At 37.9% G+C, this 26,478-nt stretch overlaps 1 protein-coding gene across 1 annotated transcript in view; it reads left to right on the forward strand.

Annotated features, from left to right (window-relative positions):
• Positions 1 to 26,478, forward strand: part of FBXL17 (F-box and leucine rich repeat protein 17) — a 422,229-nt gene that overhangs the window by 377,379 nt on the left and 18,372 nt on the right. The window contains exon 8 of the mRNA XM_067568742.1: positions 20,142 to 20,284. Coding sequence (XP_067424843.1) covers positions 20,142 to 20,284 — 143 coding nt within the window. The remainder of the gene's footprint in view (positions 1 to 20,141; positions 20,285 to 26,478) is intronic.

A 26,478-nucleotide genomic window follows, 5' to 3' on the forward strand; every position in this document is an offset into this window, starting at 1 on the left:
GAATTCCTAGGAGATTCAAAAATAGGATAAAAAAAATTTACTCAGGACTGGCTTTAGGCCCCAAGTCTGAAACTTTTAGTGGGCCTTTCCTTCTTCCTTGCTTTGTACGGTAGCAGGACACATGACTCCAAAAGTATGGATCTGGGAGGCAAGATAGTCAAAGAATCTCAGTTATTGGTGACTAGTTTCCTTTAGAAGTAAGCAGTACCATTTAGCTATTATTAATTTGGGAGGAAGAGGCTGATAGGGCTTCTCCTGCCTTTGTTTTGAAGAATTTGAAAGCAGCCACTAGGCTTAAAGAGGCTGGGTCATGGAACCAGACAAATAAAATAGAGATCTTCATGTAGTTCTGATGCAAGTCAGTCACTAGCTGTCCAGGCCATACATTGTCATTACAAGCTAGTAACAATCCATCACTGTGTAATGACAGATGAATATTTATCTGAGACTGCTTTAACCCCTCCCGTCCACCTCCCAACCTACCTCAGAGAACAGATCCAACAGTCCATATCCTGCAATTTATGTGAAACATTTGCCTAATATAATTTTCAAACCTTATCTGTCATGCCATCAAGAAAAGAAAACATTCTGTTTGCATTGCCATAGTATACAAAACACGTAGAAAATAAATAGTTAGCTGACAAAGAAAGATTAAAGAGAGACCATCACTGAGTTACAATGGTATATGGTATAGTGGTTATATGGCAGAGTTTGGATTCATTTTTTACTTTACTTTACTTTACATTTTCAATATTTTATGCATTCTGCTTTTCTAAATGCCAGTTTTTCTGAACACTGACAGCTTGGCATTAAACAAAGGTGGTTTTTTTCATATTTATCTTCTAATGTTGTGTGTGTGTGTATATATAAATATATACACAACTCTCTCTCTTCAACCAGCAGACATCCTTTCCCAAAAATATGATTTTCTAGTTTAGCCTTGGGTCTCTGTTGAGCCAGTTGCCCAATATTAAGTTATAAAGGGAGTGATCCAGTAAATTAGATTCTCAGATAAGATCACAAAGGTGAAGAACTATGTTTATATTAACTGGCAAAAGAAAATGATTTCCAGTTGGCCAGGTAAGCTGCTTGCTAAAGTGCCTGCTTAACTCTGCATTTTAGAAAAACAGCCTTGATTTGAATTAATTTAAAACTTTCAACTATAACTCTTAAATATGCTTGAGTAGTGTGTGCATTTAATTTTGGTTTAATAAGGCAATTATTGTATTTTAATTAAATACCAGTTGAGTATTAACAGTGTTTCAATATCAGTTAACAATATAGTTTAAATCCTGTGATCCTCATTTCAATCTCCCATTGAAAGACTGAGAGCTTTGGCTCATAGTCCATAATCTTCAAGTAACATATCTGATAATCCTCAATCATTATTTTTTGTAAATAGTTTGATTTAGTTAATGTTCCATTAAAGATCAAATCTTAAGAATTAATTGAATAACTTTGTGTTAAATAAGCACCAGTTTATTTTTAAAAAAGCTTTTATTGAGGTTTAAAAAGTATAAAAACTATTAATTGTTAGGGATAAAATTACTCCACAATTCTGGATTTGTTAGTCTTTAACAGAGATTAAAAAAAAAAAAAAAGGACAGTGCTGAATACCAAATTTGTATTCAATTTGTACAAGAATCCACTGGTGCTGAAGGGTTTTCTATATTTTGAATCATGATAGAACCAATGACAAATACTCAATATAAATAAGAAACTAGAGGTGTTAATTGTCACATGAGCCCCATCACCTTTCCATCTCAGACTCTGATTTCTACCATCTTGTCTCTCTTGATGTCTGTTTCCCTCCCGGAGGGTGCTGTCAGCCACAAGATCTGTCATCTCTGGACAGTTAACAGTAAAATTAGCTATAGCTCTGTACTCCCGTATTTCAGATCTGTCCACAGGATAATCATTAACAATGTTGCCATACAGCAGAAGAATTTAAGATTCACACAGTAATACATTTAGGATTGACAAGTACATTTACAGTTTACCTGCTTCCTATGCACATGCTGCTCAGGAGGAGTCCGTATGGAAATCTCAGAAGTGATAAACCGCCTATGAAGAAAGTATTGAAGGTCCTGGCAGAGCTGTGGAGTTGTCTCCCATGTTTTAATACTTCTCGATTGGTAGAAGGAAAACTTGACTTGACTTGACTTGAAGAAAAATGACTCGTCGTCATGGTAGAATAAGTTAATGAAAGGTGATACAAGATCATAATAGATCATTTTTTATCTGGAATCAACTAGTATTTGGTATTCAGAGACTCCAAAATACAGGCGCATCACAGCTTACATTTTAAAAATAATTTATATTTTAGCTGTCATATAATATCATAGACTAACTATGGACTAAATGCTTCTTCAGAACATTACATTTAAACAATTAATCTTTAAAAAAACCAGTAAACAATCTGTGCCCACAATATATCTTTACAATGTTTACTTGCATGCACAAGTATCCACTTTGCATGCTCAAATGTGTGTTTCATACAAATGATTATCTGTTTGCAACTACATGCATATACTTTTGGGCATATGATTTAAATTTTAGTCAAGGGTGTTCCTTTAAAATACACTTGACACAAAAGTCTCTCTCTTTTTTTCCTACATTTATCTTGTACTGTTGGAATCCTTCCCAACTAGCTCTCCACTCCAGCTGAGTCGAAATAAATACTTTCCACCATCTATACCTGACAAATATGGTGGTTTTATTTTCCTGTCTAGAACAAAATTCAAAATATTTCACCCCATATCTGAAGAAAGCATTAATATTCTTTCTCCCCACATTAAAAATAAAATGGGGACTCCATGTATGATCCCATAATCCAGACTAAAACTTCCCTTTATAGTGATAATCTTTCTGATATACACAAAATAATGGGTAACAATAGAGCTGTGCAAAACATTCACATTGAAATTAATCACCCAGATCAGAGAAGCTTGGAGTTCTATTGTATTCACAAATGATTTGTGAACCTTGACTCATGTTGCAGTTTGCACAGCTCCCTCTTTTCCCACAGATGGTTTGGTTTGCTGCCAAATCTTACACAATGAATTCCAGCATTTGAAACAACCTAAATATGTTTCTGACCCTAACATTGTCCTAACCACTGAAAATATGATGAGTACCTTATTTCTTGGTCATTGAATCCTTCCCCCACAAAGTACCACAACAAATAAAACAAAAACTCAGACTGAAGTATCTTGCAAATCCAAAACTGTATATGCAATTTTTTATCTGTCTCTCTCTATATATATGCAATGTAGTTGTAGCTGTGTTGGACCCAGAGTATTAGACAGACAAAGAGGGTGAGGTAATATATTTTATTGGACCGAATTCTGTTGGTGAGAGAGAGAAGCTGTGTGGCTCGAAAGCTTGTCTCTCTCACCAACAAAAGATGGTCCAATAAAAGATATCACCTCACCCACCTTGTCTTTCTCTCTCTAGTTATCCAGTTACTATAGCTAGCTGTATATCTATAAAGTACCTATCGTATCTAGAGTACCCATACAATATAGGTACTGGTGAAACAGACATCTAGTTGGAATGAACCCAAGCATTGTCCTCTTTTGTAGTAGTACCATGCTGAATGACCAAATCCCTAGTAAACGTCATAAACCTACCAGTGTTGGTGTTAATATATATTCTGTAGAAGAAGGCTTTTGCCATGTTAAAGTGCTTCCTTATATGATCCCTCAGGAAATGGCCCTTACTAGTGAGGATCCTGAGAAAACTTGTGCTATTGAATGCAAAGTGCACTAAAAAAACACTTAAAGAAAAACAGTGTTTTTCAAGCCTTTAGGAACTAATGTTTTTGTTTGCCTTTCCATCATGGTAATTATTGTTCAAATAGTTCCCTAGGTGATTACACTCAGCTACTTTCATGAAGTTTTATCCTGTTCATTATACATTGCTGCTAATTAATGTTGGAAAAGTTATTATTCTGAGGAAGATACCAATAATGTGTAACCATTCAGCTACGAACATCTTGTATATGTACTGTAGATGTCATTGTTTGAAAGCAACTTGATGAATTCTCAACACACCCACTGTAATAAACTTGGTTTATTTTTTTCATAGTAACATGGCTACAGTTGTTCTTTTGGGGGTATCGAAGACACATCTAAAGGATTTAATAAAGAGAGTCTCTCAGTTGGGTTGTCTGAAAGTAGTTCCTTCATTACATTTTGAGTCTGTCTGTGATGATTCACAGTATGAAGCCCTTTTACACTATTGTTCATTTTTTCCCGAGTCTCAGTAGTATTCACTCTAAACATCCATTTACATTGATTTACATGAGCAAGTGAGATCAACGTAGATTTAGTTAATCACAATTAACTTAATGGCAACATACAATACCATGGTCACTGGCTATGCCTCCCAATTCAGAACTGTATATCTGCACTGAAATATATCAAACAAATATACAAAACACATTGTTAGCAAACACAGGAACCTTGCTAAAGTTAATTCATTCTGAGGTTTGGAGTGATACACACACTGACAAAAGCAGGAAAATTCAAAATTAAGTCTGACAGCTTGTCCTTCCCTTCCCTGATTGTATAAATGTGTTGCACCACATGTGGTACGTAACTTCATACTGTAACGTGAGACCTACGTAATGTGTAGGCACAATAGAAAACATTCCGAACAGGCTCTCAACCTGAACTTTGAATTTTAATTTCTCTTTTTGTCATGTGCAGAGAACTAAAACTTAGTTTAATGTATTAAATTCAATGGTAATTTTCTGAAAAGATGAGAGTCAAATATCGACACATTTGGGACACATAGTTTGAAGTTCACATATAGTATAAATCTACATCTATGTTTTCTTAAATGTGGCTTATGAAACAGATTTACTTTAAAGTACCAAATTTCAAAATATATCAGTGTAGAAAATACATGTGCAGTTGCATTAGGGTGTATTGAAATTAAATCAAGTATTACAAGTATTACACTTCCAAATGGCTAATGACACTTAACTAGACATTTACAAGTAAGAATCCTTGATTTGCAGTTTTTGTAAATTTTCATGTAAGTGTAGGCACATAATGGTGCCTAGATCTCTGAACTCCTCTGTTTCTGAAGGTTTAGCCTTTTGTGCGTAATCCAGAAAAAACAGTGTTCATACTCTTGCTGATTATGCTACAACAGTTAACTGTGAACAGGATTCCCAGAGCTGTCCTGGCATCAATGAACGTTGCTGGTGTGGAAATGTGTTTTGGCATGATTAGTAAGGTGTCTGCATAAATATAAGATGCTGCAAAATGAATGCTGTCACTGTCCAGATTTACTTCATATTTACCTACCAGCCCCTAGTAATGCCCTCTTCTGAGTGCAGCTCGCACCATCATCAGGGGACTGCTGATGATCCCACTGCACTGTGCTGCTTGGGTATCTTCAGAGAATTATGCTGGCTGCCTATGTGTTTAAAGGAGCTGCCTCCACCTTAATCAGCAGCTTTATGTTGTGCATATATGCAGCATGCTCGTCAGTGCGGCAAAGGAAGTGGGCATGCAGTTTTAAATTACATAGATTGTACATTTTTGTTTTAATTTAATAGAGACTATAAGCAAAATAGCTATGTTAGTTTTCGCTTCATGTTAATGAAAAAGAATGACAATTCAGAATGGAAAAGAACAAAACTGTGTTCTTTGGGTAAAGACATATTATTTTCTACACATTTAAGAGGATATTACAAATTATGAGGAATATGAAACAAAAATTTAAAAATATTATAGATAGCAGTAAGCAATTGGAGGCACACAATTGCCTCACTTTGATTATCTAGTCTGTATTCTGCATTGTATAGGTTTACTCATCATTCCCATTTCATCTTCTTTAACTTTTTTTGGAAATATGTGATGATGATGTCTCAGTCAAGTCTCTTGGTGACGTATTCCATTTCCTATAATTGCTGCTATTGTTAAGACTATTTTCCTAATATCGAGCTTAAATGTTTCTTTCCTGAGCTTCACGCTATTGCTCTTTTTTCTACCATCTTCTGAAATTGAATACTTCATTTCTTTAAATTACATGGTAATCTTGAAGGTCTCTTTCTATCTATATCTATATCTATATCTATATCTCTATCTATCCTGACTGTTCTCTTTCTGGAGTATATATACTATATATTACTTACAAAAAAACTACATTAATGAAATGTTGTTTACATTGCAAAGTCAAGCACTGAAAGTTAGGAAATGCCAGTTAAGTTACCCATACAACATTATTTTTGCAAAAGAATGTTCAAGATTTTGGGCAACAAATCGTATGCAGCATATGACACACTGAAACAAAGCAGTACATACACAGTGCTAATATAATATCCAGGGATTTTGGGAGCAAGCCAAAACATGCGAACGTGAAATGATGATTTTCAGTAGCTCAGAACTCAGCCAAATCTTAATAGATTTGCGTGGGACAAGCAAAAGGCAACTCCTCAACCCAGGACTATTACCTTGCCAATTTCAAAGTCCTGCTACAAACCATGGAGGTTTTTATAGCTTTTTTTAAAATTCAAACTGTCTAAATAATTTTGATACCAGAAAGCATTATAATAGAGATTGTAAATTAGTCAATGTCACTCCAGAGCTTTGCACAGTTTCACTTACCGTTTTAGTTTTATATGTAGTCTTGTGTATGTGTGTGTCTGTTTAATTTTCAGTGTTTTGCTTTTTTCCCCCTCCAATTTGCACTGCAAGCTCCTATAAGTTTGCTATGATCTATCACCCGTAATTCTTTCTCCTGCTTGCTACTCTATAGCCTGATCTAAAGCCTGCTAAACTCAATGGGAGTCTTTCCATTAACTTCAGTGGGCCGTGGGTTAGACTCTTATTCCCTCTTCCTAGCTCTATGACTTTACAAGTTTAGTAATGAATCTCATCCAGTTGCATTCATCTCCATTTTCCAGTCTTTCCAGATCATTTTGCAGGAAGACCAAGTATGAAGGAAATCAAATATAAAGTAGCTTGATCTGCTAACAAAAATATGCAATCTCTCATTAAAAACAGCCACTGTTACAGAGGATTAGTGGATCATACCTATACAAATGTTGTACCCATATTTTTAAAGGCTGTAGTGATGATCCAGGGAATTATAGACCAATAGGCTTTATATCTATACTTAGCTAATTGGTTGAAATGATAATTAAAAGTAAAATAATAAAACTCAAGGAAAGTAATGATATAATCAGGTTTAACTAATATGGGTTCTGCAAAGGAAAATCATGTCTTATTAATAACTAACAATTTACCAAGTGTTGTGGTAGATTTTCCATCACTAAGAATTGTTAAATCAAGATTAGTTGTTTTTCTAAAAGATCTGCTCTAAGAATTATTTTGGGGAAGTTGTATGGCCTGTGTTAACACAGGAGATCAAACTAGATGATCACAATGCTTCCTTCTGGCCCGGGAATCTAGGAATCTATGAGAATTCTTTGAACATGTCAATTAAGTAGTGGATAAAGGATAGCCAATTGACATAATTTATTTAGACTTCCAAAAGGCCTTTGACACAGTACCACACTAAAGGCTACTTAAGAAATTAACTAGTTACAGGGTGTGAGGCAAAGTATTGTCATGAATGAAAAACTGGCTAGGAGACAGAAAACAAAGAAATTAAATGGTCAATTTGCATCATGGCAAAAGGTAAACAGAAGAATACCTCAAGGTTCCAGCTAAGTTCAGGGTTGTTTAATATATTTATTAATAATCTGTAATGTGGTATAAATAGTGAGGTAGCAAATTTTGCAGATGTCACAAACCTATTTAGGTAATCGGAACTAGGAGGTTGGTGAGGAACTTCAGAGAGATCTTTGTGACGCTGGCAGACCAGTTGCCAGCTCATGCCAGAGCCCCAGGCCAATCCACTTGTGTATTAGTATAGATAGATAAAAGTGATTTTTAAATGAATAAGAGTATATTTGGTGAATAAACTTCATGAAAACTAGTGGGATGTTACTTGCATTGTTTTCATTTATCTGTATCCCGTTATAATGTAGTAGCAAGCATTTACATTGTCTATATTTTTGTAACCAAATAGTCCATCAAATGAGAGAGAAGCTTTTGTGGAATGCAAATGAAGAACTTTAACAGAAAAGTGCTAATTTCAAAGCAAGTGATCATTGTGTGTGATGATCAGAGGTAAAAGACTTAAAATAACTCTCTCTCCATCATCTCTCTCACTCACTCTCCATCATCAAAGGAAAAGCTGTGAGCTTGTGTTCTGTCAGAAAAAGCTCTAAGTATGGATTCAGGGAAGGATCCTGCATCTCTGGACTGTTTGGACTCTTACAGGGAGGTTTACCAGATGCAAAGTGGAGATCCCCAGAGACAATCTGGGTACCCTGAAAAGTGTTTTGGGAAACTGACAGTTTGTTACATCACTGCCACCATTTGGAATTACAAACTGTGACTCACCTTTGCATATATTTTACCTGCTTTAACCTCTCAATAACTCTCATTTCCCGTTCTTGGCTAATAAACCTTTAATTAGTTTACTATAGAATTGGCTACCAGCATTGTCTTTGGTGTAAGATCTAGAGTACCAGTTGCTCTGGGGTAAGTGACTGGTCTCTTGGGATTGGGAGCAACCTGATGTGGTGTGATTTTTGGTTTAAGTGGCCTTTTATCACAAAGGCCAGTTTGGGTGGGTGGCAAGATAGACTGGAGAGTCTAAGGGACTGTCTGTCGCTCTATGGTAAGACTGCTATAGTTTCTCAGGAGTTCACATTTGTTACTGGTTTGGTGAAATCTAATTATAGAACATGCATCCAGCTTGGATTGTCTGCCCTGTTTTCTGACAGTCTGCCCTGAGGTAGGCACTCACAGTCGTGAGCACTCCAGACAGTGTGACAATCTCAACAAGCCAGATGAAGTAATGCACACTAGAGTGAAAAATATGAACTACTCATACACATTGCAGAGTTCTAAATTAACTGTATCAATTCAGGAAAGGGGCCTGGGTGTCACTATAAAGAGTTCAATGAAGAACTCTGTTCAAGGTGCATTTGCAGTCAAAAATGCAAACAAGGATTAGAATGTATAAGAAATGAGATAGAGAATAAATTAAGGTTAAGATTTTGTCACAGTTATTTTTAGTAAAAGTCAGGGACAGGTCGTGGGCAATAAACAAAAAATTCATGGAAGCCCACGACCTGTCCCTGACTCTTATTAAAAATACCCTGGGGGAGAAGGGACCAACAGAGCACTGCCAGTACTTGCAGTTGCTCCTGTGGCAGAAGCTGACCACGGCAACTTCAGCCCTGGGGGGCTGACCCAACCCAGCTGCTGCTCTGGGGGGATGGGCCCACTGCTTCGATGGCCTGGGGGAGCCGGCTGCTGTTCTGGGTGGGCTGGGTGGCCGCCGATCAGCTGTTGGCGACCTCAGGGGCTGCCAGCTGCTCCAGCCCTGCCCCAGAAGAAGTCATGGAGGTCCCGGAAAGTCAGGGAAACCATGAATTCTGTGACCTCTGTGATAGAATCATATCCTTAAGAGTAATACAAAAGATATCATAATGCCCTTATATGAATCAGTGGTGTGGCCTCATCTGGAATACTGCATGCAGTAGCAGTTGGTTGCCCTCTCTCTAAAATGATAGGGGGTTCCGAGAAAAGTGACAAGAATGAGCAAGAGCATGGAAAAATTCTTATATGAAGGGAGACTGAAAAAATTGGGATTTTGTACTTTAGAAAGGAGACAAATAAGAGGGGACACAATAAAAGAGGTAAAGATTATGAATAGCATAGCAAACAGAGATCAGGAACTTATGTTCTCTCTGTCTCATAACATAAGGGGATAGTCAAAGAAAGCTCTGCTGTAGAGTTCTTCCACCTTCCTTTAAAGCATCTGGCACGGGCCTCTGTTGGAGACAAAGAACTGGACGAGATGGATCACAGATCGGATCCAGTATGACAGTTGCTATTTTCATAAGACACTTTTCATTCTACATATAGCATTGCATGGTTGGCTAGCTTCATATTTTGTGTGTTTGTATAGATGGGTTCCCTTTTCTTAGAGAAATCATGATTTTTGCTAGATATATTATGATTTTTGTTGATACAGGATGCCAGATAAGGTGCACCAGTGGTCTGATCTAGTATAGCACATCCTACTGTATATCCCTGTGTTATTTCTACCCTTTTGTATGTTTATCACCCATCATATTGTCACGAGTTCTGCAAACTTAATCAGTCAAATGTCTTCCTTCCTGTAGAGTACTAAACTGTTAAATATTGTGGGTTTTAATATATCCTGTAGATTACTAAAATGTTAAATATTATGGGTCTTAATACAAAGTCCTGAAGAATTACCACTAGACATTGTTCCCCATTTTGAGGTCTTATAATGAATTATTATTTTATTTTTATCAGCTATTTTGTAATAAATACTTATGCATTTGCATCAAATTTGTATTTATCCAACTTCATTAAAAGTATTTTGTTCTGTATACTGAAAACCAAATATACAATATCTACTGAATTCCCTTTATCTACTAGGAACATATGAATTGCTGTATTGAATCAGACCAGTGGTTTCTGTAGTTCAGTATCCTTTCTGCAACAATGACCAGTACCAGATGCTTCATGGGAAGGTGTAAGAATACCTTTAATGGACAACTATAGAATAACCTTCCAATAGAAGAAGTTTCTTCCAAACACTTGTCAGTTAGTGGATGGCTTATGCCAAGAAGCCATGAGGGTTTATAGCCCTTATTTTTTTAAGCCTATATCAGATAAATGTGGATGTTATAATTACCAGTATTAATGCCCAAATCTTCTTTTAATCCTGTTTAACTCTTGGATGTAGTGATATCTAATGGCAATGGGTTTCATAGGTTAATTACATGTTGCTTAAATAAAGAAAAATCCTTTTATCAGTTCTAAATGTGCTGTGTTTCCCTTTCACTGGATATCTCTTGTTCTTGTATTATGAGAAAGGGTAAACTGGACCTCCCAGTTTACCTTCCTTATACCATTTACTTAGACATCTTTATCATCTCTTCTCTAAACTATGAAGTCCTAATATTTTCAGTCTCTCCTGATATGGAAGTATTTCTGTGCCTCTAAGGTGTTCTCAAATATTTTCACGTGTGCCACTATTTAATAGGCAGATTGTCTTAATGAACACCTCCTTCCATTCACAATCACAGAACATCCCTGTGACTACAGAAATTGCTTACATGAAAAGGTAATGTCAGAAGAGGAAATGCATTGAATGTATTTTACCTCTCAATGTGAGATATAGCCTAATATTCTACTTTTTTTGACTGCTGCTGCACAGAACAAAGGTTTGTACTGAGATGACCAAAATGTCACCCATTTTTTCTGCATTCTTACCATTTATTTAAAACTTGGTAATGTTTATGATAAGTTCATGTTATTCCTTTCGATGTGCATTACCTTGCATTTGTCACCATTGCATTTCCAGTTGCCTAGCTCTTTTACATTCCACTGGAGTTACTCAAAGTCTTCCTTCAAGTACCCTCTATAATTTTGTGTCATCTGCAAGTTTTGCAATCTCACTGTTCACCCCCATTTTCAGTTCCTTAAGTATATTAAACAGCTCTGGTCCTAGTATAGATGTTGAGGCACCGTTAACTTGTTGTCATGTTGAAAATTGACCCTTTATCCCTATTCTTTGTTTTCTGCTTTTTAGTCCTTTCTAATCCATGATAGAGCTTTACCTCTCCCCAGAGGATAACGTAGTCTTCCAAATAGCCTCCTGTGCAACTTGAATCATCTGTTAGCTAGTTAGTGTCTTTAACACCATATTGTAGCCTCATGAACCATAGCAGATTCTGGCCAGCCACTGCTTAAATGCACACGCAGAAGAGTGAGAAGGCACAAGGATCCCATTTGGGAACATACCTCCCTTCTAGGGTATGTTTACACTGCAGTTAAACACCCGCAGCTGGCCTGTGTTAGATGACTTGGGCTTGTGGGCTGTGGGCTGCAGGGTTGTATAACTGTAGTGTAGATGTTTGGGCTTGGGCTGGAACCTGGTTTCTGGGACCCCAGGAGTGGGAAAGGTTCCACAGCCCAGGCTGCAGCCCAAGTCTTAATATTTACACTGCAGTTTTACAGCTCTGCGTGCCTGAGTCAGCTGGTACGGACCAGTTGAGGATCTTTAATTACAGTGTAGACGTACCCTCAGTGCTCCTGTGGACAGTGCTTGAAGTTTAAGGTTCAGGATAAGGATGGGACCATGACCTGTCCTCTCTGCACCAACTAGTGGAGTTGGCCAGGCACAGAGCAGAGTATGCTGCATCCTCATGGTGACTGTTATTTGGTGCAACAAATATGCTGATGAGTGCTGCCTGAGAACCTCCAGTGAGCCAAACATCCTCGTCTGACTGTTGCACATGGCCCCTTTTCACTCCCTCCAGTGCTCTTGGGGGCACCTAGGATAAAATATAGTCCTCAGCATTTATGTCAAAGCAAGTCGTTAGTCTGTTTGGCGTAAGTAACGTACTCTTGATGAAACTATGTTATTTGTTGGTTATTACCAAATATTCATATATTAGCTAAATTATTTTATCCTCAAATATTTTGCCCATAAGAGATATCAAGGTAATTGGCTGATAATTACCTGGTCTCACCTTCCATATCTCTTGAAGATATTAGCTCTTTTCTAGTCCCCCCGGTTCTCCTTCTGACTCTGATAGATATTGAAGGTTATTTTAGCTAACATAATATATCCTAAATAGATGGAATATTTTTTCTAATGAAATTAACTGGATACATTTTTCTTTGGTTTACAGTATATACATTCTGTATCCTTTCCAAAGAGATTTTTAATCAAAATTACTACATTCCCACTGGTTGAGTGATTTGTCACCTAGTTTCCAAGTAAAGGTTAAAATATGCATTCAGATACGGGGAATTTAACCAGATTTGCTAAACTCCTAGAGAAAACAGACTTGCTCTAGGGAAGCAGTCTGACTCTCTTCCTTTTCATTTCCTCAAGGCATCTTGTTAGATTGGTTTCCCAGTGTGGTCATGCCCCTATATTCCTTTTGCATTTGATTGCAGTCCCATACTTCATTCTCAAGAAATGTTGCCCGCAGTCACAAATGCACAAAGGTATAACAATAAAATTATCACAGGAGACCTCAAGCAGCCTGAGGCAGGTCAGGCCCACAGAAAATACAAAACATACATATTTTATTAAAAAGCAGGTTTCCCACCCAAAAAGAGATGGTATAGCATTCTATTATAAAAATATTTCGAGATGGACAAAAGCTTGATTCTCTATCTAGCCATCTATCTACCTGCCTATCTACTCACACATCCTCTGTCACCATATTTTATGAACTCATTCTAAATATTAAACACTGGAAATAACAATACTAATCGTTCTCTTTCTGTTTTCCTTCCTAGGCTGTAGGAGAACTGGTTTAATTTATTTTTAAAAATATTTTGTTATGTGGATGTGTGGGGAAAACAAGATGAAGAGATGAGTTTTCATTTAGTTATGAGTGGTGAAATCCATGGTCATTTTTCCTATTTCATAGGAATTACTCATGCTTAAAATTAAGTATATGCTTAAGTTGTTTGCTGGATCAGTGAGTTCCATAGTTGAGGTCCAGTTCCTGTGAAAGTTCCATCTCCTGTGTTCATCAGCCTCCCTATTGGTCAATGGGTCTGTGATTCCACTGAAATCTAGTTGTCGGAGGTCATAATCCCAGAAGGAGAAGAGATCTCTCATGGAGCTAGAACCATAGTAGCCCTGGAAGGCTTTGGCTGTCAGGACAGAGGACTTGAATTGGACTCTTTCTTCTTTGGGAAGCCAGTGCAAAGGATGAAATAGGTGATGTGCTCACAGTGACCTGTATTGGTTAGCGGAAGGACTGCTGTGTTTTGTACCAATTAGAACTTTTTTTCACAGTGTCCAGATTTGTTTATAGAGATGAGTTGCAGTAATCAAGCCTGGAGGTCACATATGCTTAGGCCACTGGTGGTAAGTCTGTGTCTGATAGGATGGGAAGCAATCTTTCGTCAAGTCATGGACAGCCTTCAAACCTGCCAATCTGTACGGACCAACCGAAATATTATAAGAGGTCTTATTATAATTTTTTCACATATTTTTGTCACTTACGCCAAAAACACCTTACTAGCTGTGGTTTACTTTGTAGGGTGACTAAAGCAACAGACAGTTCATGTAGAGATTTCTACAACACCTATGTGCTCTCAAGAAGAGCATATACATTTTCTGAGATGTGCAGGCAGGTTATGGGTGTAGCAAGTGGGCCTTTGCACAGCATGGATCACTTAGGCCACATGGGGTTTAGTTGGCAAACTGCAGCCTGCCACATCCATGTAGGTTATCATAGCAGTTCTGGTTCCTGTGTGCACTGCAGGTCTTGGAGGGTGAGCATCCTGCAGGCAAAGCTATTTTAATTGAGCTTTTGCACATGGCACCTGGTTTTGGTCCATAAGGCCAAATTCTGCTGTCCTTGGCCTTATTCAAACAAGGTACCTGCAGTCAGTGAAGAATTTTGCCTGAGCAACGATATTAGAGTTATACTGGGTGCACTCTTAGAAGCTGAAAATAAATCAAATTATATTTTCTGAAAGGCTGAAAGATACATTCAGGATATTCAGGAGTATGATGTTCCACTAATAGTTAATCATAAGGGAAGGTTCTTTTCACATGGAAGCTAATGTTTTTCTATATTAAATGTATATTCAGTGTTTACTGCATGGTATATCTGTATAATGCATGCATGCAACATGGATAAGCTATTTTTATCCTTTTAATTGGTGGTAAACACGTTAGTATACGGTAAACTTAAAATCCGCTTCAGCTGCAATGTCATCTCTTTTGCTGTGTTGTGTACTTCACCAGTGAATAGAGTTTATTTTAAGAACAAAGAATTACTTAGTTTTCTGAATGATATTCCACAGATGAGTGGAAATGCAATATTACAAAACATTATATATAGAATCAGTTTATTGCATTGAAATCTCTGTAATTTATCTGCATAGTTTATATCATTCTTCTTTTAATTTAACAGAATAGAAATTGAAGATGAAAAAGATCTTTCAAATCCTCTTGTCTGATCCTTGCCAGTACAATGTTGTTCTCTGTAATCTCTCTAGAGCTTTGTCCACTCACTTTTTAAATGACTCAAGCAAAGAGACTTCTACAACTTCCACTGGGAAAATATTCCACAGTCCAGCAGATCTGACTCTTACAAAATTTTCTTAATATTCAATCTATATTTTCCTTTGCTCATTTTCATCCTATTTTATCTAGTTATTTCTCCCTCAATCATCTTGAAAAATTCCTCACCTTTCTTTGTTCTTAAGCCCTTCAATTGCTTATAGATGGTTATCATAGACCCTTAAATAATATATTTGCTGAGATACACATAGTCAATAAAATGTAATGGCAAGTGCCATCAGAAGAAAGCCATTACCTGGTATGATTTAATATAAAGATTGTTTTCTACTTGATATGTAAACCCTTTGTGAATTTTAAACTCTAATTTTTACCTTTTTAAAGGCTTAATGATGAATTGGATCTAATAAACCAACATGAGTTTGTTTTTAAATGAATGTATATATATATAGTGCTACGGTTTTCTTTGTGATGTCAATCATGATCAATATTTGAAGACATCTCTCTCAGATCCTGACCTGTTGCTGGCTAATGTGGTGCCTGTTGCATATGCAATATGTAGATGATGGAAAGAAGTGGATAGCAGCACAATTGGATTTCATAACAGTTTATTTTCAGTTAACTGAGCTAGATCTTGTTAAGATGGAAGTACTCTACTATACTCTATTGTATGAGGTGCATTTTAGTAAAATTATTTCTTTAAAGAGATCTAATTTTGTTTAATTACACTAGACATTCTGTCAGTTTACCTGGATAAATGATGCAAAGCATAGTGTGTTCTTATTATATTATTTTCCAGATAAAAATTACATTAAAATGGAGTTAAGTTTGGGACAACGTATCAGTAATTTAGGCTACATACTAACTATAGAGATGTTGTAATTATTCTGACAACGATATTTTAAACCCAGAGTTAAGAAATAAACTTTAAAATAACTCCAAATAAGTTAAGGGATAGAAATACAGAGTCAGGGCTCTGAAGCACCTTAGCTCTACCCTCTCATGGCAATAATCACATGATTTTGATTACGGCATTTCAGTTATGGGCCTGTATTAGATTCAACTGATTTCACATTAGATTATTTTCATGTATTTACCCTGGTGATATCCCTGCAGGGTAGAGTTAAGGTTAACTCATAAACTGTTTAACAGATTTACTTTTAAATTCTTAGAAAATTCATTCTCTGCTGAAAGAATAAGCTCTGTAATTTTGGGGAAGATGTACTGTATTTTTCATCCATAACAAAGAAGCTGAATCCTTGTTTTAAGTTCTAAACTCAGTTCCATCTTAACTGTGGAGCTACTACAGGGACCTCCATTTTAATATTAAATCAGGACAATTTACTAAGAGAAACCTAGAAATCAAATTAAAGTTAAAATTAGTCTAGGTGTCATTTGCTGGTGGATGGACGGGGAGGTAAGACGCTAAGGATTTGGTAGGCAGAACAGATGGTACAATAGAAGCCTCTATACCCCATATGTGAAGGAGCAGGAGGTCTCCATACATGGGTGTCTGGTGATCTCCCGTGAGTGGCTTTATGGGGGGGAATTGAGAGGCAGGTTGGGAGAATAGCCATAGGATCCTCACTTATCTGAATCCATTGGCCTGCCACCTAGGCTTAAGGATGGAGAAGGGAAGCAGCTAATACTTAAACTCCATTTGCAGACTCAAATTCTGCATGCAATCCCAGAATATTTAAATCATTGGCAATGCTTGTCTAATGCTGTTGTGTGCTGAGCCTCTCCTGTAAAATGAAAAATCTCATTCAATTCCCATTGGCTTCACTGGAAGCTGAAAGAGCTCATTACCTGACAGGATCAGACTGTGATGTAGTTTACCTGATGACATTCAAACTGCCACCATTTGGGTTTCAGAATTAATTTACGGTTAATCTAAATGGGCACCTTTCACACTGCTGCTTCTGTTTGCAGATGCATTCCATACTAGAAAAGTTGCATCATTTTAACTAAATCAATCTTGTTAAATTGGTCTAACCCCTAATGTAGTGCACTTTAAACTGATTAACCAGGCTTTTATTCTTGCTTAAGACACCTCAAATTCTAGCAGGTAAAATATTACTCCTTCTCCTCTTCTACAAAAGAGCAAGTACCACTCAAGTCAGTGCATCTCCACTCCCTCCACTGTGGCTCTGGTGCAAAAAACTTTAATTTAGACTTTAAGGGAGTATTCGAGGGGGGGCGGATGGTAAAAATATAGGAAGATTCAATGTTAAATATTTTTGAAAAAAGATATTAAAATCTTAAAAGAGAACTTTATAAACTTATTTTTTGGATTATTCTGCTGGCCAGCTGCATTTCTTTTTTATGTGTTTGTTTTTCTATTCTGACTGAATCTGTGTTGTCACTCCCCTTGTTTTTTAAGGCTTGCTGTCTTTGATAATGAAATGCACCTTTGACTCTTCTGCCTTTATGATTGCACTAAGAGTTTTAGTAGCATAATGCATTCAGCAAAACATACGATGAAAGATGTTAATCATATAGTCTATTGTTAAATCACTGCCCTTCTTCAGAGTAACCAAGTATTGTGTTTTATTTTATTGTTGGTAGTTATTCTTTGACAGCAGACAGAAGTAGCAAAAAGGTGTCAAGAAAAAGGTGTTTCTTAAAATATATTTGTGGCTCACAGACAGCCTATGGAAAACGGGGCTTTTTATTCCTAACATTTATGTTACCGTAACTTTTTATTATTATTTTGCTTAAATTAAATTAAATGGTTAAATCAAGAATTTCCCCTATGGAGAAACCAATAAATATAACAAATTAACAGCTACTTAGGTTTCTTGCAGTTGTTTTTAATATTTTTGTATTATAGTAGCACCTACACACCCAGCCAAGATCAGGGCCCCATTGTGCTAGTCATTGTACAGACACATAATAACACTACTCAAGTCTTGAGGATCTCACATATAAATAGACAATATGGACAATAGATTCCAAGAGGTGACCTGCTCAATGTCACATAGCAAGTCAGTGGCAGAGCTGGGAATAGAACCTAGATCTCTATTCTCAGTGCCCTACCCACAACACAATAATGCCTCTCAGGTGAACTTTTAAAAATTAGATAAGAAGCTACCACATACCTAACTACATGATGGGGTATGACATGGAGTAGGAAGTGTAAAGTAAATAATGTGCTCCATTGCAAGTGTGAACAGAGATTTCATGTTGCTACAAATGTCACATTTTTAGAAAAACACCAGAGGTCTGTGCCTATATTTCCATATGCAGTTAGTGCATTTCTGTATGCAAATACCTATGTAGATACCTAACATGCAAATATCTGATTTGCAGCAGCTAGTATAGCAACGTAATTGTTCACACAAATGCTGGAATGCAGTTACACACATAATCATGCTTTTTGAAAATGTAGCGTTGGTGATTAAAATGGCATCTTCTCCAGAAATATATGTGTGAATGCATATGTTTATAATACGTCATTGTAGTGTCACATAACGCAGTATTATAATTTATTATATCAGATTTTTAATACAATGCTTTAAATTATGTGGTTTACTACAATGATAGTTGCCAATCTGTTGACAAAGAGTATGGATTAAATCTTCTTCTCCTAATATTACACTGCAGAACATTTTTATTTTGCTACCAGCCATCCATAATATTGTAATTGATTTTTATACTAATTTATTGTTAAATCAGGTTTTAGACAGAATTTGGGGAAAAGCATTCTCCATGATGAACATTTTTATATGGGAAAAGCTGATATGCCCATAGGAAGTATAGCAAGAAACTTACTTCACAATTGAAGTAGTAATGACAGTACAAAAACCACATGCAATCCACTTTATAACAATGGACACGTATGTAATTCCTTTTCCAAAAAAACCTTAGTTATTACTATATGATTTTGTATTAAGTTTAAAAAGATCTATATTTGAAAACAAGCAGAGGTCATGAATAACACTAAATCTGAGACATGGCATGAGTAACAAAAGTTTCTCGCAAATATTCATGTTTTTATTGAAAAATTGTCACTGACAAGGCCCAGTAGTAAGGCAATAGTAAGGTACAGCAAGGTGCTGTTGTTAGTGTCAGTACAACCTATGGAAAGCAACATGGTATACTGTAGAGTATATTGGTATAGAAAACTATGCATATTGAAGAGCATCCACTACCTGTAGCTTTTAAAAGATATTACTTGTTTTGATGAGTCATAAAATGCCATATTATTCTCTGAATTTTCCTGTAGTAGTGGTTTATCAAGTTGGCAAGATTGTTTGTTCATAAAAGAAATATAATCTCAGTTGTTTTCACAGGAGAGTCAGGTGGAATTGTCATTTATTCTTTAGTTATTTCACAGATGGATTGATCCTTCAGAAAATCAATTGAAGGAGTCCATAAAGTATACAATTCTGCTAACAGATCTCTAGAAACATCTAATGTCTTATCTAGTGGGATATATATCTTGCAGCTTTTTGATAATATATAATACAAATAACATGACAGTAAGTTTGTGTGGTTTTGTTTTGTTTTGTTTTGTGGTTTAGATGGGAGACACTCCAGTAACTGGTGCTGAATTGAACTCTCGTCATTTTAAAAATTACATTATTTGTTTTCTGTAAATAATTCAGGGAAAAAGTTCTAATTAATTGTAGGTAATTCACCATAACACATTTTCTTTCTTTCACTAGAATACACTTTTATATATTAAATTCATGTTTTTAATTCCTAATTTGGAAATATGCAGGTTGCTATGTAGTAGTGAAATACTAATGTTGAAAAATGTGTGTCCCTTTACAATGTACAAGACATTTATCAGAAGGAAGACATTATACAGATGAGTAGAGAAAGCCATGTGCTATATAGCATATTTCTAAGGAATATTTTACACTTAGCTTTTAAGAAAAATTATGAAACATCTGTAGGAGGAGTTTAGTTCCAATTGCATTATTTCAAGTGGGTGTGCATGTGTGCATTTAACCTAGTTGTTCCATCTCTAGTATTATCTTCTATACTTTGTCTTTCAGCTCTGATAGCCATTGGACGATACAGTGTGACAATAGAGACAGTAGATGTCGGATGGTGTAAAGAAATTACAGACCAGGGAGCCACCCAAATTGCACAAAGCAGCAAGTCTCTCAGATATTTAGGGCTGATGAGATGCGATAAGGTAAGCAGCTTCTGTGTAAAATGAGTGTTAGCTTCTGAGTGTATGTATGAAATGTGGAGACAGACATTCTTATTTTTTCCTATAAAATATCTTTCTTCTTCAAGTGATTGTACATATCCATTCCATTGTAGGCATATGCATAACTATCAGAGAACATTTTCCCTCAGCGATACGCATCAGAGTGGCTCAAGCACCCTCTTCCACTACATGCCATTGTGTGCCGGTATAAGAGGAGAGAGCCAATCCCAATCATACTCAGTTCCGTCTTACCGCCAGTGATGATTGTTGGAGTACTTCCAATCTTGCTAACACACATTTATTTCCCTCACTTTTTGTATATAGTCTGTTTCTCGTTTAGTGCTTAGTTAGATATAGTGTATAGTTAGTGTTAATGTTCAATTTTAGTTGTTAGGTCACTTTTGAACCAAATTTGATTTTTCGGACTGGGACTGTAGCCATGCCTCACTCTCTGGGCTTCAAGTCCTGCCAGTTATGTGCCAGACCAAAGCCGGTCAGTGACCCACACCCCAGCTTCCTGAAATACCTTGGGGAATCCCACATCAGTGACAAGTGTCACATGTGCAGAGGTTTTACGCATCACTCAAAAAAAGACAGAGCAGTGTGGAGGCGGCAGATCTCCCTTCATCAGAGCTGTCAGGTCCAGAGCACGCTCCAAGTGCAGCACCATGAGTTCAGAGTGCCCTCCTGAGGTGTCTTCAGCACCATGCTCTGTGAATCTGGTACTGAGGAAGAAACACAGATCTGTCAAGGACATCGTACCTTATCCAGTAAGATTTTTGGTACCAAGCCTGCTAAAAGCAAGATCTCTGGAAGGGACTCTGAGAGGAAGTGTTGCCCAGAGCACTGCTTTGCTGCAAAGAACGGTTTGTTACCTCTGGAACCTGTGCCAGATCCATCAAGGCTGCCTCCTGAAGTTTCTATTCATCAAACCCAAGACCCAGTCCTAGTACTGATGGTGCTGGGAGCACACGCTGCTGCCAGAGAATTATTTAACCTCTCGGTACTGGTATCCCTGGTGATGCAGGAATTCTTCCAGCCAGTACCAGCAACTGTAGTACCTACGGAAGCTATGCAAAAGCATGCAATATTGATCCTGCTCCTGTTACCTGGGATGCTAGTATACTTCAGAGCCAAGCCACCGTTAATGTCCCCAGTTCCGCCATCTCAGGATTTGGCTTACCTGTCTCCTGTCCACATGAGTTCTGTTTCACCGTTATCGCAGAACTCAGAGTCATCTTCGTCAGATTCAGAAGTGGGGTCTGTTGTGTCCCATACAAGATGGAAAGCTTACCCTCCATATGAGCCTTGTGGTCTGTGGATGCCACAGCCGTCCCAGCAGTGGACACATCACAATGGACGATGGCCTGTGCAAACATGGGTCCACCACCAACATATCAGTGGCCTTTCAGGACATCATGAGGTATCCCTACCCCTGTTAGGCCCTCTCCTCACCTGTCTGAGTAGACTTCCTCAAGGGTGCATGGAGATCATCGGCACCACAGACAACATTCTCCGATGCCTGGTACCAGTACAGGTACCAAGCAACTAGAAGTTCTTCAGACAGCTTCTCCACCACAAGAGGAAGAGCAGTCATTGCCTCAGCTTCCTGGTGCATCTTTTTCCTCCTCACCAGATGAGGTTGTAGAGATGGTGAGTGATTCTTCATCACCAGAGAACAGCTTAAGAAGGTGGCATTGGTTTTAGACAAGTTAGTGGACATTTTAACTTCTGCAGGACCATCCAGAGTGGTGCTTCTGATTAATGAAGCAATTCTGGAACGGTTAAAATGCTTTGGCAGACCTTCTTCTCTCCTGCCTATGGCAAAGTGGGCAGAGAGGAGATACTTTGTCCCTTCTAAGGGCTTCAAATAACTTTACTCTCACTCGGCACCAGGCTTTTTGATGGTGGCAGCAGCAACTAATAGAAGAGTCAAGGTCACCAAGCATCGGTGCCAAAGACTAAGGAATCAAAGAGTCTACACCTGTTTGGTTGTAAACTTTATTTGATATGAGAGCTACATCTAAGAATTGCTAACAAGCAAGCTCTTTTAATTCGCTATGACTTCACCTTATGGGAAAACATCATGAAGTTTAAAGATAGGCTACTGGCGCACTCCAGGCAGGAGTTCATTTTCATGATAGAAGAGAGTAAGCTGGTGGCAAGGACAGCTCTTCAGGACAGTTTGGATGTGGCAGACTCAGCAATTTGTTCCGGCACTTGCTATCTCTGTGAGGAGGTGTTTGTGGCTGCAATCTTCTGGTCTCTCTTCTGAAGTACATCAGACCATCCAGGATTTGCCATTTTCAGAAATCCCTCTTTTCAGAAAAGATGAACGATAGCCTAAAAAGTTTCAGGGCATCATTGAAGTCTTTTAGAATTTACAAACCAGGAACAAAGAAGAAGTAATTCCAGCCCCAGCAGGCTGACAGATATTGGAGCCTTATATCTTGGTCCCAAGATCTGCTGAGAAAAAAGGGGCATTGTCTCCTACTGCAGGGTCTTCTTGACCAACAGCCCAGTCTAAACACGAATTTTGATCACCTTATGAAGGGCAGCACACCACTACTTGCAGTTGAATCTGTTCCTACATATACCTTTGTCAGTCATCTATCCCACTTCCTCTGGGCTTGGACTCTCATCACATCAGATTGGTGGATCCTAAGCACTGCAGATCTGGGCTATACCCTTCAATTTATTTCTGTGCCCCCTTCCCACTTGCCTTCTCTGTCTCTCTTCAGGGACCACTCTCATAAGACCGTTCTTCTGCGAGAGATCCAATCTCTCCTTCTAGCGGGAGCAATAATGGAAGTTCCTTCATTCCTCAGGGGGAAGGTTGTTATTCCAAGTATTTTCTCATTCCCAGGACAAAAGGCAGTCTTGGACCTATTTTAGATCTAAGAGAGTTAAACAAGTACCTAAAGAAAATAAAGTTCAGCATGGTTACCTTGGCTTTCATCATTCCTACCCTGGAACAGGGTGCCTGGTATGCTGCCCTCAACTTAAAGGACACTTATTTCCTTATAGAGATCTGTCCAGACCACCACAAGTTCCTGCAAATGGAACATATTATCAAGTCACAGTACTTTCATTCAGCCTATCAGCAGCTCCTCATATTTTGACAAAGTGCATGGCACCAGTAATGGTGTATCTGTGAAGATTGGGAATCTGTGTTCCCCTACATGGATGGCTGGTTGGTGAGGAGCTGGTAACGTTATCAAGTGCTGTCCATTGTGGCCATGATTCAATCCACCTTCTTTGCACTGAGTCAACTCAATTGAGACAAATTAATTCTAAAAACTGTGCAAAAGAACAGATAGAGAAGGTTCGTTCTTCCCAACTGTGCCAGGAGACAGTTCTACTTTGATAGTTCTGCATAACCAACTCAATTCACCTCAAAGTTCCTTACCTCCCAGGTGAGGAGAACACTTTGGCAGATCACCTATGCAGGTCTTTTTTCCATTCACCACGAATTGTCACTACGTCCAGACATGGCCTGGTCCATCTTCCAGATATGGGGAACTCCCCAAGTGGACCTGTTTGCAACAAAGGCCAGCAGAAAATGCTATCAGTTCTGTTCCTGAGGTGTTGCAGCCCTGGTCTATTGGCTTCACTGCTATCACAAACAAACTTCCCACGCTATGCCTTTTCTCCAATACTTTACTACCCAGAGTCCTGTTCAGGGCCAAGGAGGATCATGCTTGCCTCATACTATCACATTAGCATGCCTTGACAACACTGGTTCTTGACCCTGTTAGTGTTGTTAGTGAGGCCTCCTCTATCTTTCCCATTAGATTCAGAAGTGATTTCGCAGAACCACAACCGTCTGCTCCATGCCAACCTACAGGCCCTCCACTTGGCAGCATGGATGCTTCATGGCTAACACCACTAAAAATGACTTGCTCAAAAAACATTCAAGGAGGTGCTTCTGAACAACAAAAAGCCTTCAACTAGGTGCACTTACCTGGCCAAATGGAAACATTTTTCATCTGGTCTCTGCAGAGAATAATGCAGTGCAGGCTTCCATTAACCACATTATGGATTATCTGTTGCACCTAAAACATCAAAGCCTGACAGTTCCATTAAAATACATTTGGCATCAATTTCAGTATCTCACCCTCCAGTGGATAGTAAACTGCTTTTCTCCAATCTCATAACTATCAGATTTCTAAAAAGGTTGGACAGATTATACCCTCCAGTACAAGAACCTGTTCCCCCATAAGATCTCAACCTTCTGTTAACAAAATTAATGGGGCCTCCCTCTGAATCTCTCATGACTTGCTACCTACTCCACCTTCCTATGAAAGTGATGTTTCTGGTTGCAGTAACCTCAGCAAGGAGAGTGGGTGAATTGAAGATTTGGTTTCAGGTCCTCCTTATACAGTTTTCCATAAAGATAAAGTTTACCTCCACTCTCACCCAAAATTCTTGACAAAGTTTGTTTCCAGTTTACACTATAATCAGGCAACTTTTTTTGCCAGTGTTTTTGCTGAAGCCTCACACACGTACAGATGAGCAGAAGCTTAATTTGTTGGCTGTAAGGAGACCATTGGTCTTCTACTTTGACCACACCAGACCCTTTACATTCTCAGTTAAGTTATTTGTTGTACTTGCAGACAAAGTGAAAGGCAAACTGGTTTCCACTCAAAGGATTTCCTCTTGGATTTCCTCTTGCATTTGTTTTTGCTACCAGTTAGCTAATGTCACACCCCCCTACAGTGTTGGCTCATTTGACTAGAGTGCAAGCAGCTTCAGTAGCTTTACTAGTGCAAGTACCTATTCATAAGATTTGCAAAGCAACAACATGGTCACCAGTACACACTTTTGCTGCTCAGTGTGCCATTTCCCATCACTCCAGGAATGATGCCAGTGTTGGACAGATTGTTCTATAGTCATTGTTCAGGTAGACTTCGAGCCTGCCTTGATGTTAATCTACTTCTGAGTACTGCAGTGGAATGGACATGTACAATTATTTGAAGAAAAACAGTTACCTACCTTTCAGTAACTCTTGTTCTTCAAGATACGTTGCACATGTCCATTCCACAACCCTCCCTCCTTCCTTTCTCTATCAGAGTTTTTGGTAAGAAGAAACTGATGGTGGTCGAGGTGGCTCCACCCTCTTATACCAGCATGCAGTGATGTGTGGCGGTAGAGGGAACTCAAGCCGCCCCTATGGGTACATCTGAGGGAAAAATTTATCTGACATCTATGCACAAGACCGCACACACCTACAGTGGAATGGACATATACAACACATCTTAAAGAACAACAACTACAGAAAGGCAAACCATTTTTTGCCTTTCATTGTCACTGGTGGTAACTCTTGTAGTATGTTGTATTTGCAGGCTTCAGCCAGGAATTAGCCACAGAGAGAAAGAGAGCATGATAGCTTTTTGCTGTCCTAGATTTCTGACATGCATCCTTAGACTATTGGCCCTGAGGTGCTAACACAACTTTTATGTACAATTTATTTTTATCTGATTTGATATATGATGAATATGTCATATCATTAATACAACTGTCTGTTTGTCTTACAAGACATACAAGCATAGTAAAAATGCTGTAGTGTTACTTTCAAAGGAAATTATTTTCTGTACGTCCATACTCTTGATCACCTTTGTATAAACACATGAACCAAGAATGTGGATCTAAGGCTATGAGAAACTGAATGTATGGAATTTACTTTTGAAGTAAAAATCTTACATAGAGTCTTTTAAAACTGTCTGCGCTTACTGTTTTTTCCTTTACAAATAATAAATTGTAAAGATGAATTTTGTAAATAGAATATTTAGCTATAATTTTATAATGATTTGAAAGTTGATAAATGTAAAATATGAACATTCCACCTACATTTGGGTTTAGGCAGGTTAACTTCACGACATGTGCAGTGGGGGGTTTGAGGGAAAAGTAGGGATTTGGGATTATCCTATGTTAGAGCTAATGAATTTTCATATCAGGAAGTCCTGACTCAAAATGTCAGAGTTTAGTGGGACAGGCTGGGAAAATAGGCACACTGATCAGTGGGAAAGAGGGTAGACAAAAAAGCTAGAGCAGTCATATCTTAATTATTTTACAGTCCCAGTTTAAAATGTAAATTGTTTTATATAAATAATGCATTTATCTAAATACATTTTCAAGTATTAACTTTTTAGTAAAGTTATACTGAATGTTTAAGC

Source organism: Emydura macquarii, unplaced genomic scaffold (genome assembly GCF_026122565.2).
Source record: "Emydura macquarii macquarii isolate MOO-44397 ecotype Brisbane River unplaced genomic scaffold, CSIRO-AGI_Emac_v2 contig_2897, whole genome shotgun sequence".
Classification (NCBI taxonomy): domain Eukaryota; kingdom Metazoa; phylum Chordata; order Testudines; family Chelidae; genus Emydura; species Emydura macquarii.